This window comes from Engystomops pustulosus, chromosome 1, assembly GCF_040894005.1.
Source record: "Engystomops pustulosus chromosome 1, aEngPut4.maternal, whole genome shotgun sequence".
NCBI classification, from domain to species: domain Eukaryota; kingdom Metazoa; phylum Chordata; class Amphibia; order Anura; family Leptodactylidae; genus Engystomops; species Engystomops pustulosus.
In genome coordinates, this window is record NC_092411.1 from 190,853,600 (window position 1) to 190,872,052 (window position 18,453).

General features: G+C 38.1%; 1 protein-coding gene across 7 annotated transcripts in view; it reads left to right on the top strand.

Moving 5' to 3' along the window:
- The window catches only part of ARHGAP24 (Rho GTPase activating protein 24), a 473,550-nt gene extending 455,607 nt beyond the window's left edge, over positions 1-17,943 (top strand). For all 7 annotated transcript variants that reach the window (XM_072116067.1, XM_072116077.1, XM_072116060.1 and 4 more), the window contains 5 exons: positions 9,547-9,679; positions 11,535-11,608; positions 12,627-12,748; positions 14,504-15,572; positions 16,334-17,943. In XM_072116067.1, the coding sequence (XP_071972168.1) occupies positions 9,547-9,679; positions 11,535-11,608; positions 12,627-12,748; positions 14,504-15,572; positions 16,334-16,577 (1,642 nt within the window). In that variant the 3' untranslated portion in view covers positions 16,578-17,943. The remainder of the gene's footprint in view (positions 1-9,546; positions 9,680-11,534; positions 11,609-12,626; positions 12,749-14,503; positions 15,573-16,333) is intronic.
- The last annotated feature ends 510 nt before the right edge of the window (positions 17,944-18,453 follow it).

Consider the following 18,453-nt stretch of genomic DNA (forward strand, 5'->3'; position numbering starts at 1 on the left):
GATACTGAAGAAGAGATATCTTTTACCTCACTATTCTGTGCAGGAGACTTCTGAATCCACAGCACTAAACACTCAGCTACAACAGAGAGCACTATCACATGACCTCCCCTCCTCCTTCAAATGTGAACAGGGAGCAGTAGCCCTTCCTCTTTCTGAAATTGTATCTGTAAACCAGTAGATGGAATCATAAGAGAAATCAGCACAGCCAGGAGACAAGGAAGAGCCAGGCTAAACCAAGGAAGATAGCAAATAAACTAGTGCACATAGATAATCATGGTAATATGCAAAGTTGTTCTACATCCCCAGAGCTGTTGATTTGTGAAAAAAATACTGGACTTGCAATTTAAACATTCTAAACATGTTGTGTTGTGGCTTCTTTTTTTTAAACACATTTTATTGACTTTCAAAAACAAATGACAGGACGGAAATACAGACAGAAAGTAATTCAGTATAATTAATGTTATCATGTATAATAAACACAATAAACAAATTGCAGTCAGGGTTCTAAATGAAATTTGGTTGTGGTCAGTGGTTGTTAGTGGAGGAACAAGTCCAACGATTGCTGCACTGCAAAGTCTGTTTTACAGATGTTTATTGGATTCCTGCCGTGCTAGAAATAAGTTAATGCTGCATCTGGGTGGCTACTTTCACTTACTATCCTATAGAGCAGTCCACGATTTGAGTATTTTTATTGCAAAATGGCCATGTTCTCCTCAACATTGTGCTACGGAGGTGCTGTGTTGGCTTTCCCACGTCCCTGTGCTGCACTGATGCAACGCAATTCACTACCTACAGGTAGCCCCCCGTGCGCTTCAAAGTCCCCTGTGCAGATCTGTGTCTGGATTTTGTACTCAGGTACTGGAGCTGTCAGAAAGCATGTCTCTACATTGCCATGCCAGAACTAGAAGTCTACCAAACAGAAAGCTATAATGTCATTGATGGACATGACATCACAGGTCTGTGAAACTGCACTCACCTGAGGATACAAGTGTAAACCTATTCATGCTTCTTATGGTTGCATAGTCCAGAAAATGTAATTAATTTAGGTCATACATCAAATGAAAAAAGTCCTGGCTTTTCATCGATAATCCCTCTTCAGCCATTTCTCTTTCATCTTGACTTACATCATCCTTTGAACCATTGAAAATCATTGTAGTCAATGCGCATTCCCTACCTTTGGAGAACATTGCACAGTTGTGGGATTTCAGTAGTCTAAAGGTTTTCTTTTATCCTTATTACCTGATATTGAGGAAAAACTTTAAAAGTTTTCTATTAAATATCTGTTTCTCTTAAACATTTCTTAAACATCTCTTATACATTTTTCATCAGGGGTGTAACTTTAGGGGGTGCAGAGCTTGCGATCGCACCTGGGCCCAAGAGGTTTAGGGGCCCTTATGGTGTCACTTTCCCATATGAGAAGACTATTACTATAAAACATACATTATAGTCGGGGGCCTGGCACAGACTTTGCACTGGGGCCCATCAGCTTCTAGTTACACCACTGTTTTTCATACCGCAACAGATCGTACATTGCAAGCAATGTTTTCTGCAGTTTTCACCTCCTGTTGGATTGTATAAAATATCTAAGCTTCTATGATTCCTATCACATACTAAACAGTGTATTAGACCTCCTTTACATACAGTCTAGGTGAACCAGAGGCGTAACTAGGAAAGGCTGGGCCCCATAGCATACTTCTGAATAGGGTCCCCCATTCGCCTATACATCTGTATGCTCACAATCACTGCATTTATACACTCATGCAAACACATTTCTGCACTCATATATACATTTATATAGTTACTGGTACCCCTGTAGTTATGCCCCTGCTCAGAACTGGAACGATTGCAGAGGGAATAGCCAACCTTATTGGGGGAATGGGTGGACTAGAATACAATGATCGATTGCTCAACTTCTGGTTATACCCAGGTCTGTGGCCAGGACAAGGGAGTATCCTCTATGTTGGAGGAGAGGTGGTTCTACCATCGCCATAGGGATTCTTTACTGCCTTTCTTAAAAGCAAAAATATCTCTGGTTATGGGAAAATAACATTTGGACCTGCATCTTTTTCCAACCCTATATACTATGAAGTATTTAGCTGTACTATGAAGAAGACTAGCAAAAGTTCTGTCATAACAATTCTCCAACTATGACAGGGACCCAAACATTCACAAGAAGACAGTGGCCAGTGTAATTGAACTAGACCCTATTTCTTATTAATTCATTAAAAATAAGTTTTAGATGTAATTAGTAATATGACCTATGTCTTTGGTGATGAACCAAGCTTATGCTATAAAGATGAGACTGGATTCTTAGAATCATTCATTCTTCAGGTCCAAATGATCCCCTGTCTGGTGCATCCCATACAATATATGAAGACCAGAAATGCACCAGAGTTGCTCCGATTGTCTGGTGCTTGATCAGTTTGCCAGAAATATGAGATTAATAAGATAATGATTAATATTAAATTTTTGTTTGCAGGTCACATCAATTCTTTTCTTACTTAGTCAAAGGTCATGAATCCAGCTTAATGTCCATATTGACTATTCTGGTTTACCTGGGCTTAAAGATGTGGGCTTAGTTGAAGATGTGATTCTAGTTATCCTAGCACATCTCGACTGATGGTCTTTTAGACTTAATGGGGCAGATTTATCAAGTGTCTGAAAGTCAGAATATTTCCAGTTGCCCATGGCAACCAATCACAGCTCAGCTTTCATTTTACCAGTGCTCATGAATATTTTAAAGGGCAGCTGTGATTGGTTGCCATGGGAAACTGGAAATATTCTGACTTTCAGACACTTGATAAATCTGCCCCAATGTATAGTTTGTGCATAGATAGTATATTTGCTGACCAGACATCAAATTTTTCTTTCTCTCAGTCCCAAGACGACTCAGCATGGCATCAAAAGAGCAGCTAAGATTTCTGCCTGCTGGGAGGACAGTGTAATTATCTCTCTGTATCCCCTAAATATACCAAAACATTAACAATAATTTTCAGTAACTGTGATAGGTCCCTGAAAAACCTGTATGGTACAATACATGCAGTTTCATCATACAAGAAGTAAGTTTGTGACTTCTGGAGGGAACAGGTTACAATGATAAACTTACAAACAAGGGCCACACACATTGAGGTGGTGTTTTGCATGCCATAGCCACTTTTTAGACAGGTCTTAAATTGGCTCCAAATGTAAGGGCCTGTCCCAGGGAATGCAGGACAGTTCGTAAGAATGAGGTCACATGACCAAAGAGAATAATAGATAGAAAGCTATAACTAAGTTTATATGCAATGCGTTGTAATATATACTAGGGCAATAGACACACGATGAAAGTGCTTGCCACAAACAAATATCTACTAGGATCATGTTACTGGATCTGCCACAAATCCCAAAATCTTAAGTAAAAGTTCATCCCTGATACTGTATATCTGTTATGCTTTATATGAACCAATGTTTCTTCTCTGTTAAATCTTTTTCTCGGGCAGAATAAAATACCCCAATTAGTTTACAAATTTGCGTCCAAGCAACATCTATTTCCACTATCCTCTAGTTGTTTAGTCACATGCCCAGAAACATGCTACGGCACATCGGAAGACATTTATACTATTTATATTCCTCCAGGAAACATCTAAAGCCATCCCTCTGTAGTATACAGGACCAATTAATGATGGCAGATAAAGAAATAGAGAGAACTGTATATTCCCAGTTAATATGCGGCAGCAGAGCCGGACTCCGCTAGGATTGGATGTAGCTGTAGTCCTTATGACAGTATAAAGATATCAATGAGATTTATTATTATGGTATAGGGGATGGATCCAGTGTATGTACTATACAGCTCTGCATGCTTTCCATCTAATGTACAGTGACTGTGCAGGTGTCTCCTCATTACATATGCAGAAGTGCATAATATAACGGGTACAGATCTCACCAAGGAGGAATTACTTGTCAGCCACAGCAATAACTGTGCAAGATGGAATGAATAAGAAACAAGATGCAAACGTTCACAAGAAGGAAAAATTACCCGCAATGGAAAGTGTGACAGTATTGTAGGCTTAGAATCGGTAGATACTGTAAAAGTCTCTACATTACTAGTCAAGTTAAAAAAGATTACTACAATGAAAACATGAACAACTTTGTAGAATTGTCTGTTTTACATATGCAGCATCCTTTCAGCCTCTCAAGGGAGAGTAATATGATCACCATATACAAGAGCCATTGTCTGCTGCTGCTTCTGTTGCAGTTGGAAGCTGGGCTGTGATTGGCTGCTGTTCTTCCACAGGTCATTAATATGAGCTCTGACCTTTGATTGACAATGAGTATAAGACGCTTATGTGTGAGGTAACATGAATAGAGATACAGAGATAGGGGAGATTTATCAGAAATGTCTGAGGTAAAACTGTTCCAGTTGCCCATGGAAACCAATCAGAGATCATTTTTATAAACCGCTGTGCAAAAATGAAACTTGGGCTCTGATTGGTTGCCATGGGCAACTAGAGTAGTTCTGCTCTCATACACTTTTGATAAATCTCCCAATAGACAAAGTGACAGAGACAGTCACTGAATGAGACTGCCGGCGACAGACAGTCACTGAAAGAGACTGCCAGTAACAGACAGTTACTGAAAGAGAATGCCAGAGATAAACACTCACTGAAGGGGACTGCCGAAGACAGAAAATCACTAAAAGAGACTGCTGGCAACAGAAAGTCACTAAAAGAGACTGCCGGCGACAAACAGTCACTGAAAGAGACTGCTGAAGACAGAGACGGTCAGAGACAGTCTAAAATATGTCTCAAATGTTTTTTGTTTACCCATTCTATTTTGTTGTAGCTAATAGCAGTTATTTACTATTGGGCAACGCCGAGAGCTACAGCTAATATTATATATAATGCAATTCTAAACATATTTTTAAGGGTTTTCAGAATTGTGCAAATGAACAACTGCCACTTGGGGGACCTTGGTAGCTTGCTGCATACTATTTTATTCTTGGAGTTTACCATTTACTGTAACTCATTGTAGGGGGATTTTGTACTGTATTAGAGAAGAAAATTTAAGATACCTAATAAAGGTTTTGGAAGAAACTAATCAGCCCTGAATTTATGCATTCAGATATTATACAAAATAGCGCTCAAGAGAGAATACTCATTTTGAAAAAAAAAATATTTTTTTCCCAAATGTTTAGTGGAGTAAACAAGCCTCTTAGATCTGCTGTTTGTTTATATTTTGTGGCTTCCCAGTTTAATAGAAGAGGAAGCTGAGGGGAGAATACTGATACCAGGTGTGTAACCAGGCACTGGAATAATAATATACAATAATAGGGTTTACACTGATAGATAGACAATAGTGATAGATACTGTTAATAATAGACAAGAAATAGAAAAACAATAATAGCACAATTTTACATTTTCATCTATTATAGACATTATTATTATTATTAATGTTCTACCACTACCTATGTATCTGTGCATACATTAAAGCTTCCTTCGTATATACATGGTTTAGCAAATACCTCAGGTTCTGCACATAACGAAGGAGATTTTTTAGCTCAGCAGAATCTTTAGTCTGTAAATCAGGCTAATTGGTGTCTTACTAAGGAATTTCACAAATTAGGTGTGGGAGTGCAGTGTAATTCTGCAGGCGTAAACCTCCTACTGCTATAATACAGATGCACTTCTTTATATTTATTTTCATTTTTCTCATTCAATACATATTTCCATTTCCAAGTGTGTGTGCAATCAAACATAAAGTTCACTATGGCTTTTATCTTATCTACAGTATCGTGGTTGATAAAAGCTAGATCTATACTCATAGCAAACTGCTGGCATAATTTAACTACCATAGTTTATCCATCCTTGCTTTCATTTTTTGTTTTTACTATAAATAATACATATTTAGTAATCTGAGACTGAACCCCTATCTTATCTTTCTGATTACTGGGGTCAGACTGCTGCGGTCACCAACAGATCCTCATCTCCAAGAAGTGGGACCATCAGACACTTACTCAAGATCCTATGGATAATGGACAGCCCTCTACTGCTGGTATCAAGTGGTCAACAGACATATTTACAAATGTCACATCACTTTGGCTGCTTATCTGAATTCCAATTTGCCCAAACACTAGGAATCGATAGGCCTCACACATTACATAGTCATCCAATTCTACACAAATTGAGGAGTATAGGGCCTTCATATTGTTGCTTATCCTCTTATTCCTTGGCATTGTTTAATAACACATATTGATGCTGCAGACTAACAAACTGCCAAACGTCAGCTGTAAAATAGAAGGTCACACCTGCTGATGATTAGTATTTAATTAGCAACACCTGAGGTTGTATTATTATATTTTTAAGGTGATGATAACTTTATAAACATAAAAAATGTTTAGTATTCTGTTAAATGACCATCTTAGTGCTGCAGTGTCAAGGTCCCATGCAGACGGGAAGCGATGACAACATGTTAGTCATTCATGCAAGTCTCAGCATCCTCTCTTTTGGTCTGAAAGCTGCGTTGTCATACTGTTCACCTTCAAGGAGCTAACTACCACCCTAGAAGCACCAACTATCAAAAAATTTAACAAAATACCTTCCCAGAAACCACAGATACCTTAGTGTGGAACTTACCGCCCAGAAGATTAAAAAAAATACTGCAATCAGGCAGTAATAAAACAGACCACAGACCAATGAATATCAATACAGACCAAACATCAGATAATCTTCATAGTGCAATCCCATAATACAGACCCCAGACCAGTCAACCCATAATAATGCAGTGAAAGCCGGTGCCAATGCGCCAAAATCCAATCGCGTGCAACAAAAAGCCCTTAGTAAATGAGCCCCTATATCTGCCTCTGGTCCTATAGCAGGTGAAACAGACATTCATCGTATATGATTCTCCGGCTATACACTCCCTGATAGACTAAATGTAAATTATGAGAATACCTCAAAGATGGGAGGCTCGTTACATAAGAATGGATTTCTAAGTATTTGTTTAACCCCTTAATGACAAGGCTTGAAAAGGCTTTAAAGGAAACCTACCACCACGGATCTACTTATTAAGGTAGATCCAGTGGTAGATCCATCTAAAATTTGTAAGGATAGCCCTTTTTAGGGCTAATCCTTTACTCCACTCTATCTTTTATAATCTTTTATTGTGGTAATATGCAAATTTTCTAAAGGAGCTACTGGGGCGTGCAGTAGACCAACCAAAACTTATATTTATTAATATTTTATGTGTGTGTTTTACCTTATATGTACCCCATGACCCCTGGAAGGACATTTCCACAGGGTTTTTTTTTTTTTTTTTCACTTTTCACAGTTTTTCACTGTGTCTGGGGTATCTATAGGAGCCCCCGTTACAGGGGAAAAGGAACCCCAGATGTCTGGGGCAGAGCTGGATCTGGTAAACTCTTTCAGACCCTGCAATCACATGACCGCCGGGTCTGTGGAGCAGGTGGCAGAGCCAGCTCATGTATTCACGGCACAGTGCTACCTCAGTGCTATGCAGTGAAGAAAGGAGAAGGAAAAAGTGGTAATAAAATGTCTACCTAGAGACTCTGGCAGTCTCTGACAGTTGGAGACCCAGTCCTGCTCCGGCCTATAAGCGCAGGAGCAAGAGAAACTCTGAGACACAAAAAGACGTCACTGCAGACTTCTGACCCGCATAGACCGCTGTCAAAAAACAGTGAGTGGTCAGGATTGAGTTAAAGAAAACTTGTCATCCTAAAAGTGCAATTTATTCTGTGGGCAGTTTGTTTTAGAGAAAAGAAAAGCAAAACATAGTTTTCTCTGGTCAAACAACATAACCGCTTACTGATGTACAGTCCAGGAGACACATCATCAGAAGTGTAAACATAAATTAATCGTTTGTGTTTGATAAGGCAACATAGCAATACAGTACACTAAGAACCTTGCTCTACACCATACTTTATGATATGCTGTCACTTTAATCCCAAACACTTTCTTCCCAGAAAAAATACTAACATACCAAATGTGGCTTTACCGTGACCACAAATTAGTGGATGTTTTTAAACAATTAGTGAGGGAAAGGCTTGGAAGATAAGTAATGGGCAGGGACAAACCTTCCCATCTCACATAATGTTCACATGACGGTTTAGCACCCTTAAAGTCCCAGAAATCCTATACAGTAACTTCTCACTAACGGCATGGAGTTTATAAATGTATAGTGAAAGTACTAGGTATGCTACAGGTAATATATTGAAATTGGTAATTGAGTCCACCGTGAATATAATACCAGTGAAATAAAATTTTCCCTTTTGAATAGAATTATGACATGACCCATAACACTTTATTTTTATATTTGGTTAAATACATATTATCATGATCCTTTCCGTGGTGTGTTACTGGTGAATAGAGAACAATAAAAATGTTGCTAGATTATAAAACCAACTTTCTTTTAAACTACATAAGTGGAAATTTTCTATCACATTCTGCCATCTAGTGGTAGATTTAGAAAGTTACCCATAATTCCACAGTTTCAGTATTTTACAGGTAGCACACTGAGGATGATTTATAGAGGGTGTCATAAGATACATCAATGTATGACTTGGAGAAACTAAATGTAAATTGCACCACATTTATCAAAATGGCACATACTGCATAATATATTTGACACAATTTACTAGACATGTTAGACACATTTCTCTTCCTTACATTAATTTACGGTTCCCATGCATAATCTCCAGCCATTTGCTAATACTTAATAACATTATTTAATGCTTTATAAAGGATTTTTATTAAACCTGCTATACATACTCCTTTCTAACTATATTTCTGAAAACTGTTAAAATAGCGTAGCATAGCCATATGATCATCACATTTGTCTTGTCTGTCAATGTAAAATTTGAAAAGAATCAATCTATGGGCAACAAAGGTAATGACCCTGATTCCAGCACAGGCTAATTTGTGTTTTTTTGCATTCATTTTCATAAAAATTTCTTTATGAGCTACATGTGATGTCATCCGGAGCACTATCTTCACATGTGCAATTCTGCCATAGCTAATAAACCGGTATTTTATGAAAACTACTAGTAAACTATTACACTGCAACCTACAGTGATATTGAATGTAAACATATACGTAGAGCACATATAGTTCTCTGCTAGAAATGAATGGATTCCCTCTATGACACTTGTACTGTAATAAATATTCTGTTCGGTCACGTAGATTGGCACTGGCAGCAGACTAGCAGATTGTAATCTCATTTTTATTTCCAGGTTTACACAATCTTACATAACATATCCAACACGACTCTGGTACTGAGGTTTTGTTTTGCTTTCTGTACTGCCTTTTAATATCATAGATCCTTTACAGTTCATCTCTCAGCGGGGTCATGCTCATAGAGAAATGACTGATGCATACGTTTATTGCATCTGACATGAACGTATACGCAGACAAAAAAAAAACCGAAAAAGGTTGTTTTGTGGGCATAATACTGAAAAGATGTATTAAAGTATGGCACAGCTTAGGCACTATGAGATGGATTTGCAGACTAAAGCTTATATATAAATATTAACCACGTCATTTCTGTTATCTCCAGTAATACAGATGTCCACACAGTAGCCTCTCTTCTGAAGCTGTATCTGCGAGAGCTGCCAGAGCCTGTCATCCCTTATGCAAAGTATGAAGATTTCCTCTCATGTGCAAAACAGCTGAGCAAGGAGGAGGAATCGGTAAGTAACATGCCAACAGAGGAGGAGCGATCAAATACTTTCTCACTCTTCAATTTATGCTAGAAAAATCTAAGCTGTAGACTATGTCATAGATAAAAAGGAAATAAACTCCAAAATAAAGAATTGAAAAGTGACTTACCGTATCTAAAACAGGGTTTCCTACTATTTCCTATGTCACATTTGGATCTCCACCATTCATGAAAATGCGGTTCTGTTGTTTTCCAGTGGAGTGCCAGTTGTGGAGCGCAGTACCACTGCCTGCATTTGAGTGGGACTGCTTGAAATTGTAGTATGCTACATTACCAAATACTTTAACACACATACAATTCCTCTCCACTGCGATAAAAAGGATCATAAATAAAATACAAACGTGTAATATAAGTACTTAATACTACTATACCACACCCATAGAACAGAGGTGTTTTACATATATATGCAGAAAGGCTATATGAATAGAGCTGAAATGATGCACCCTGCATAAATAAACTACCCCATTGTTTTGCTATTGTAAAAATCAGTTGGAGTGCTGCATGATTCTACTTAGATATAAACACAGTCACCTTTAGAGTAAAAATATTGCTATAAATTAGAAGTGATAAATGCATGGCCTTGGCCATAGTTATTAGGCTGGTCAGATATCAGTGAAATCTAATTTTAAGTTCTCTAAGCAACGTTGACGTCACAATATGGTGACAATGCAGTTCTATAGCTATATGCTATATGCTAGTGGCCAATCATATAGCTAGCAAATGGCCTCCTTATACAGTTGTCTGAAAGGGGCCTAAATGAAAGTTGCATAACTTTGTATGATTTATGCAACAACTTGGCATGAATAAATAACACATGTGACTACAAAACCTGTGGGATATATCTAATCAGAGGAAAGTTCCTTCCTTGTTCACTTATTTTATCTCTAATTGAGTTCCCTCCTTTCTAATATGCTTTTTACACTGAAGTCAGAAGGGAATTCCATCTTGCTAGCAAGACCAGCAGAGACTCATTAGATTACAAAAAAGTTATTGGCAAGGAGGGGGGAAAGTTAGTCACAGTAGCTAGTCGCCATCTTCCAGCTCACAGAGGGAATCAAACTAGAGAGGGAAACTAAGGAACAATGTAAAATGCTAGAAAATGAGAATATAGTGATTTAATCAGTGTTACTCCACATGTACACACTGCACTTACGATTTCAAATGTGGGGAGGAGGTATCAGAATTCATTTGATGCTTTTCTGCATAGCAGGAAACTTTCATAACCTAGTAACCTATTATTATTATTATCATTACTATATAGCAGTAACCCAGTATTATTACATTTCTAGGAGTCATTCCTAGAAATGTAATAACAGGTTACTTGTGATTTTTTTTTTTTTAATCATTGAGAGATAATGGGGTTGATTTAGTAAGTTTGGCGTTTATAACACCAGTATTAAAACTCTTTCCACCAGTGGTCCGGCACCCATATACACTAAGAGATACCGGCCTCTTAGTGAATATAGGAGCAAACACCGCCCGTTCTGAACTTTAGACCAGACTGGAACTGGCAGAGTTTTCTACTATAGTCTCAGCCGGAGAATATGGTAAATGTGACCCGGCCTCTGGCCGCCCCGCTCCCTGCCCAGTCTCCACCCCGAGACACCCATTGTGGCATGAGGGCCGGAAAAACTCTGAAACTGATGGGGAAAGAGTGATTCATATGGTTTCTCTGCCAGTAAATTGGTGGAGAAGCCTTAATGAATCTCCCCTATTGTGCAAGAAAAGAAGAGGAACTCTTTAAAACACTGACAATATTTTGTCTCACAGTTTTCTGTTATATCTGAATATGCTTCTCAAAAACCCATGTTCATCTTACTTTACAGGGTGTAGCTGAGCTAGTGAAGCAAGTGAAAAGCCTTCCGACAGTAAATTATAATCTACTGAAGTACATTTGTAGGTAAGATTTGCCTGTAACACGTATACAATGAAGATTGTCATTAACGCAAATGTAGCACCATGATGTTATAGAGTAGCAGGAGCTAAGCAGACTGATACTGTAAACATCAGAGCGGTAATTGGATGACCTTTATACTATTTATAGCATTAAGAGAAGTGATGAGCAGACCAGAATCTCAATATTCGGGTTCGTACTGAACATTGCGGGTTCGGGTTTGCAGAACACAAACCCAGACTTTTGTCAGAAGTCCAACTTTGGTTCACCCTCCCACTGGAAACACCCTTGATTGGTGCTGGCATCAATCGTTGGTGTTACCCTTCATGTGCCATATGGTGCACCTTTCCTATATGAGAAGACTAGTACTATAAACAATACATTATATTTGGGGGCCCGGCACACATTTTGCACTGGGGCCCGATAGCTTAAAGTCACGTCACTGGATTCAAACAAGGCTAAAGTCTTATACTTTATAAGCCTTTAGTGGAAGACTAAATCTTTTCCCATGCAACTATAGATGAATGTAACCAGCTCCTCCTGCTTTATAAAATGCTGCCTGCAGATAAAAACACCATACTTTAATTCCTTCTGTTGATTGGGGTTTTAGTTTACTGTATATTTGGTTAGAGGTAAGTTTATTGCTAGATTTTATTGAGTTAACACATTCTTGTTTCATGTGCCTTCAGAAACTTTATACTTATAGTGCTCTTAGGGTCTACATTAACTATGTTACATATTAAATGTAATTAAATAAATTACATATTACCTAGCGCTACGAGACAGTGACCCCACATGCAGTGGAATTGAAAGGAATGAACCTGTAAGATAAGAGCTCACATTTTTCAGAGTAAGTGTTACTGTCTACAGTCGGCGTGCATAGTTTGTTAAGTTGTAATACTTTATGGAGCCACCACAAACAATATACGGGTAGTCGGGTCTGTCTAGTTATAGGGTTCACAGAAAAGCATCATGTATGTGTATTTATCCTAAAATATCTCTTCTCACTTTTTGTTCATTCTAGGTTTCTGGATGAAGTTCAGTCATATTCTGGGGTAAATAAAATGAGTGTACAGAACCTTGCTACAGTATTTGGTCCCAACATTTTGCGTCCTAAGGTGGAGGATCCAATGACCATTATGGAAGGTATAAATATGCTGCGTGATTATTACTATGTGATAAATATATTTGCTGAAATAATATACTACAGATGAAGAGGCCATTTGGTGGGTTCATAAGCACCTACTAGTGTATCTGTGTTAGGATATAGTCCTAGTAACAGGTGCTCTTTAATTTTACACAAGTACTGCACATCCCGACATGGAGCAGATGTGTACAATCTTAAGTCATCCACATATCTGATTCATGATCTCACTTGTGTGGATGGTGGTTTCTAGCTCAAGTGGTACGCAGCTTTTATAGCAATTACATCAGGTTACAACTTTAGATTGCATGGAATACATGAGATCAATGAATCCATCTTGTCTCATCCACAAGGAGGATCTCATCACAAGAGCAGTTTGGTGATTCCAAAGACAATATACTGTTATATAGTTAAGGGAAACCTATAAGAAATGTTATATGATCAGCAGGAAGCATGTAATGGAGCAGGAGGAGCTGAGCAGACTGATTTATAGATATAAAGATTTAGCATAACATGCCATATATATTTCATATCCCTCCTCTTTCTATAAATAGTAGTTTAGTAAGGGAGGTGTTTTTTTAAATGACTGGTCCTCCATGTTTATTGATAGGACTCCCTCCATGTGACTACATGACTGTTTAAGTATAGAATGTGCTAAGATACACATTATACTTATTATTATTATTATTACTAACCCAAAGAAATTCGGCGCAAAACGGCCCGTGGACCCTTAGTAAATGTGCCCCACTGTGTGCAGATCAGACAGCATTTCTACTCTGGTGGTTATATGAAATGCTTCCGTATCTGTCTATTATCTACTCAAGGTTACATACACATCACTAAGGTTCCATGTGACATTATAGCTTATTGGCTTTAAAGCAGAAGGACACATCTAGTGCTGAGGAGCTGCCTTTTTCTTACATATTATTTACATTTGATAACCTTCCACTTGTTTTATGTCCTTGTATGGAACTTGCTCAATTTATAACCTTGTATTATACCTTGAAGTGTGTTATATCTGTCAGTTTCCCAATTGCCATCCATAAACCTTTCTATAAACCTAATGGTCACTCTTGTATGGCAAACCCTGAGGCCACTGTAGACTTGTGACAGCTATTGCAACCTCTTGGTAACTCAGGGAGTTGTACAGAGCGAAGTGCTCCAACATCCACGAAGGATCCGTTATCTTCTGCTGGGGAGGTTGTAGCAGAAGCCCAGCTACTTGTGCCCTGCATAATCATTATGCCAGGTATAGCCATCATGAAGCACCCTGTTCATGACTCATACATCATAGAGCATTTAAAGGATAATAAAGGTGTTTACATTACCCTGGTAAGGGTGAGCACCTCTGTACATTTATATTGACTTTTCAAGGAGAAAAATACATTTTAAAGAGAAGATTAGTATATCAGTAGTAAATCAGATCCTATAATTCAGAGGAACATACAGCACCCTAGGTATGAGGTTTCCCTGCCTATGCAGCTCCCTAGCCTCATAGTGCACCCATTAATACAGTGTTATAACCAGACAATGCTTACCTCCTGCTTCTTCGTATAGAATTATGGAGGGACCTAGATGTATTCAGCCATCAGCCCCTGTCACCAGTCACTTCTTTATAGTGCACTTTGGCTATAAAACTACTACATCATGTTTGGCACCAAGCTTAATCGAGCATGATATGATCAAGATAAATGAGTCATGTATTGCCATGTAGTGCCACACATTGGGTAACCAAAAGTACTTTGAATTTTTTGCAGGTACTGTTGTGGTTCAGCAGTTAATGGCAGTGATGATAAGTGAACATGAAATCCTTTTTCCCAAAGATGGAGATGCCCCGATTGGACAAGAGCTGAGCAATAACAATAATGATTTACAGAAGAAAATTATATTAGGGGCAATACAAAACAAAGAGAACAATAACACAAAGGACATAGCCGTGAGACGCTGTTCATGGGAGAAATCTGATTCTACACAAAGGTCCAGTGTTGACAATGGTTCTCCCACTGGACTCTCAGAAAGTAAATCCAATAGCCCAAGGAATAGCATTCACAAACTTGATGTCACTCGAAGTCCACCTCTAATGGTGAAGAAAAATCCAGCATTTAATAAGGGTAGTGGTATTGTAACTAATGGATCATTCAGTAGCTCAGTAGAAGTGCATGACAAGCATCACTCATTACCTAACGGTACCTTACAGGCCAGGAGAACTTCTTCACTAAAGACCTCGGGAACAAAAATGGGAACACACAGTGTACAAAATGGAGCGGTCAAAATGGGAGTGTCCAGTACAGACACAATGAGTAATGCTTTGAACAGTCGGACCACAAGTTGGTTACCTAATGGATATGTCACAATGAGAGATAACAAACAGAAAGACTCTACAGGTGAATCTGTGCATCAACACAGGTTGTCTACATATGATAATGTCCAGCAACAGTTCTCTATGGGGAACTCTGATGATAAGCAAAGCATAGACAGTGCAACATGGTCCACATCATCATGTGAAATATCCCTTCCTGAAAATTCTAACTCCTGCCGCTCTTCTACAACAACTTGCCCAGAGCAGGACTTTTACAGTGGGAATTTTGAAGACCCAGTTTTAGATGGACCTGTTAATGAAGATAGTAACAACCAAGCAGACTTTGAGGCCAAATTTGACAGACGAAGTGCAGGAGGTCGCAGTAGCAGGGCCACTAGTAGTAGTGACAACAGTGAGACATTTGTAGTGAGCAACTCGAGCAATCACAGCGCACTTCACAGCCTTGTGTCCAGTTTAAAGCAGGAAATGTCAAAACAAAAAACGGAGTTTGAGACAAGAATAAAAAGGTATTGCTACTATCATGTATCCTGTTTATAAGGCACCAGTATATTCCAAAATGTTGTATCATATGTATAAGTAGAAAATACTACAGTAATATGCTATATTTTGTTAGTGAGATAAGCTAATATAATATGGCCATGTCTCTAGCAAACACTCTGGTGTGTATGTGTTTTCTTTTGCCAATTCAACAGCAAATTGAATTTTTAGTACATGGCATAGACTATTGAAATTCTGAAAGAGAAATTTAAAAATAAACTCTATAACAGAAATGGGCTTGCTCCATAAAGGGGTTTTCCCACAAAACAAATTAGGTGCTAGTCACAGGATCGGACCTAACTTGCTGAATGGTGAGGGTCTAACAGATCACTAGAACAAGGGGTCCAATGTACCCAAGTCAGACCCCTTGCCGCTCTCTGAGATGAGCGGAGCAGCTGGCCACCCATGTCCATGCTGCCCCATTCATTTCTATGGAACTGGCGAAGATTGCCAAGTATTGATTGCCAAGGGTCCAACTCCTGATATAATTGGCAAAAAACTGTTTTTCCCAGCAAAATGCAGTCAAGCACAAATAACAGTCAGTTGTGTAGTTCAAGAATACCTCATTTAAATGATGAGTCCTTTGCCTTAGTTTATTTCATAATTAACTTAATCATTGATCACCACTTAAATATGTTCCTCAGATTTCAAGTTAAACTGTGATACTGATCCTCTTACATTATATCGACTATTTAGTATCTATGTCACTGAACTTTTTGTTCTTCTTCAGCCTGGAACAAAGAAATCTAACTCTGGAGACAGAAGTTCTTTCCCTACATGAGGAACTGGAACAAGAAAAGAAAAAATACACTATGGTGGAAATTAAAATGAGGAACGCAGAACGTGCAAAAGAGGATGCTGAAAAAAGAAATGATATGTTGCAGAAAGAGATGGAGCAATTTTTTTCGACCTTTGGTGATCTTACGGTTGAACCTCGCAGGCCAGAAAGAGGCAACACAATATGGATTCAGTGAAGTGACCCAAAGTATGTTGGACAGTGAGATGTAGCTGTAGATTTTTACGTGGAGGGTATGCAGGTGGCTGGTCACCTGATATTCCTATCATTTGGTACTCTATAGGGAGAAAGGAGACTACAACTAACCGACATCTTAAACAGTATCCGCCTAACAGAGTCTGCTCTTTTATTACATGCTCCATCATGCTACTTGTCAAGTGTTACAACTGGATATATGTACATAGATAAAAATACAAAGTGTTATGTTATAAAGCAGAATTGTATTCCAAGAATTATAATAATGCAAGTATTGTATTTAAAATGGCAAATTGATATGTTGTTGCAGTCAAGCTTTATATGAAGTCTATATATATACCCTTGCACTTAAACATAATATAATATTTTTGCGCATTGTGCTACCATTAGCTTATTTTGTATATTAATGGTTGATTCCCATGTTGACAGGGAATGAACAGAGAAAAGAAAACAAATAGGAGGAGACTTTGTGAATTTGATGTTTGTGCCAACCAACTTGCCTATGACCAAAAGAAAGTGTACAGAATTTTATAAAGCATTACAGCAACACTGGTCATGCCTGAGTCTATTTTTTGTATAAAATATCTAGTTCTTGGACATGTAGTAAGGAAAAAGGATGCATTAATATTAGGGCAAGTTAAACTTGATGTCACTCTGCATTTTGTTGACCTAAATTAGCCCTCAGTGATCTACATATATTTACATAATGATTTTATTCATCATTACCCAGTAAATAGGTCTCATTTATGGCATGGAGCTATTTACCAGTATTGAGTAGAAAGATATTCTAGTGGCCACATTCCCAAGTCTGTATCAGAGACTTCTCACAGCCCCAAGTCGGTGGGGTGGCGGAAGCCAAAGATTGAAGAGCTTTTCAATATCTCTGACCTCATTTACATACTTTGAAACATTAAATTCACAATGAATCCTAACTACCATTAAGCAATGTTCTTTTAGCATTAGTTAGATACCACAGACAATCTGTAATCTGTTGTTGGAAGCACAAAATGTCACCAGGTAAGAACAAACATGAAAACCTGAAGGTAATAAATAACATCATAGTAGCCTTACAGAGGGATGGAAAATACCCAAAGTATGCATTCACAACATGAGGATAAATATACTTAGATTATTGCCAATGTTATTTGGGACATTGAGAAATAGTTTCAGACTTTCAATTCTATACATTTCTTTTAATTTAAAATAGAGAACTGTCATTGGACGGTATTGTGCAACATATTCTGGGTCACATATGTCTGTATAAAGTCACCTTTATTGGTGAACCAGCAATGTCTCTATTACATTACATCACACTATATCAAAAATAAAAATGGAAGATGAACGAGTCATTTAATCTCCCTCAGCTGAGAGTAAAGTTCTTCTAAGAGTTTGATAACATCACCACATATACTGTATAAAAGTAGGTGACAAAACCATGAAAAATAACAGTTTTATCATAAGAAAACCATCACATACATTTTTATCACTTTGCAAAAATTGCACTAAAAGCCATATATACTTTGTGTTACAGAATGGTGCTGAGAAGATGCCAGTTTGCCGACTGACACTTGCCCCTACTCAGTTCCATTATAAAGTTGTGTCTGTCTAAATGCTTAATTCTATCTAAACTAAATATAAATGGATTTGGCTCATCTCTCACCCATATGCAATTTTAAGGCTGTTATGGTTCAACAGTTTATGACACATTCACTACTTTAGCCATGCAGAATGTGGCCTGTGTATATGCACAAGCCGCTTTATAGAGAGAGCTGCCTCCATACAATGAACAAAACAGCTTTCATGGAAAACATCACCCATATGGAGCTGCTCTCTACGATCTGAGTGCATTTTATGTATTC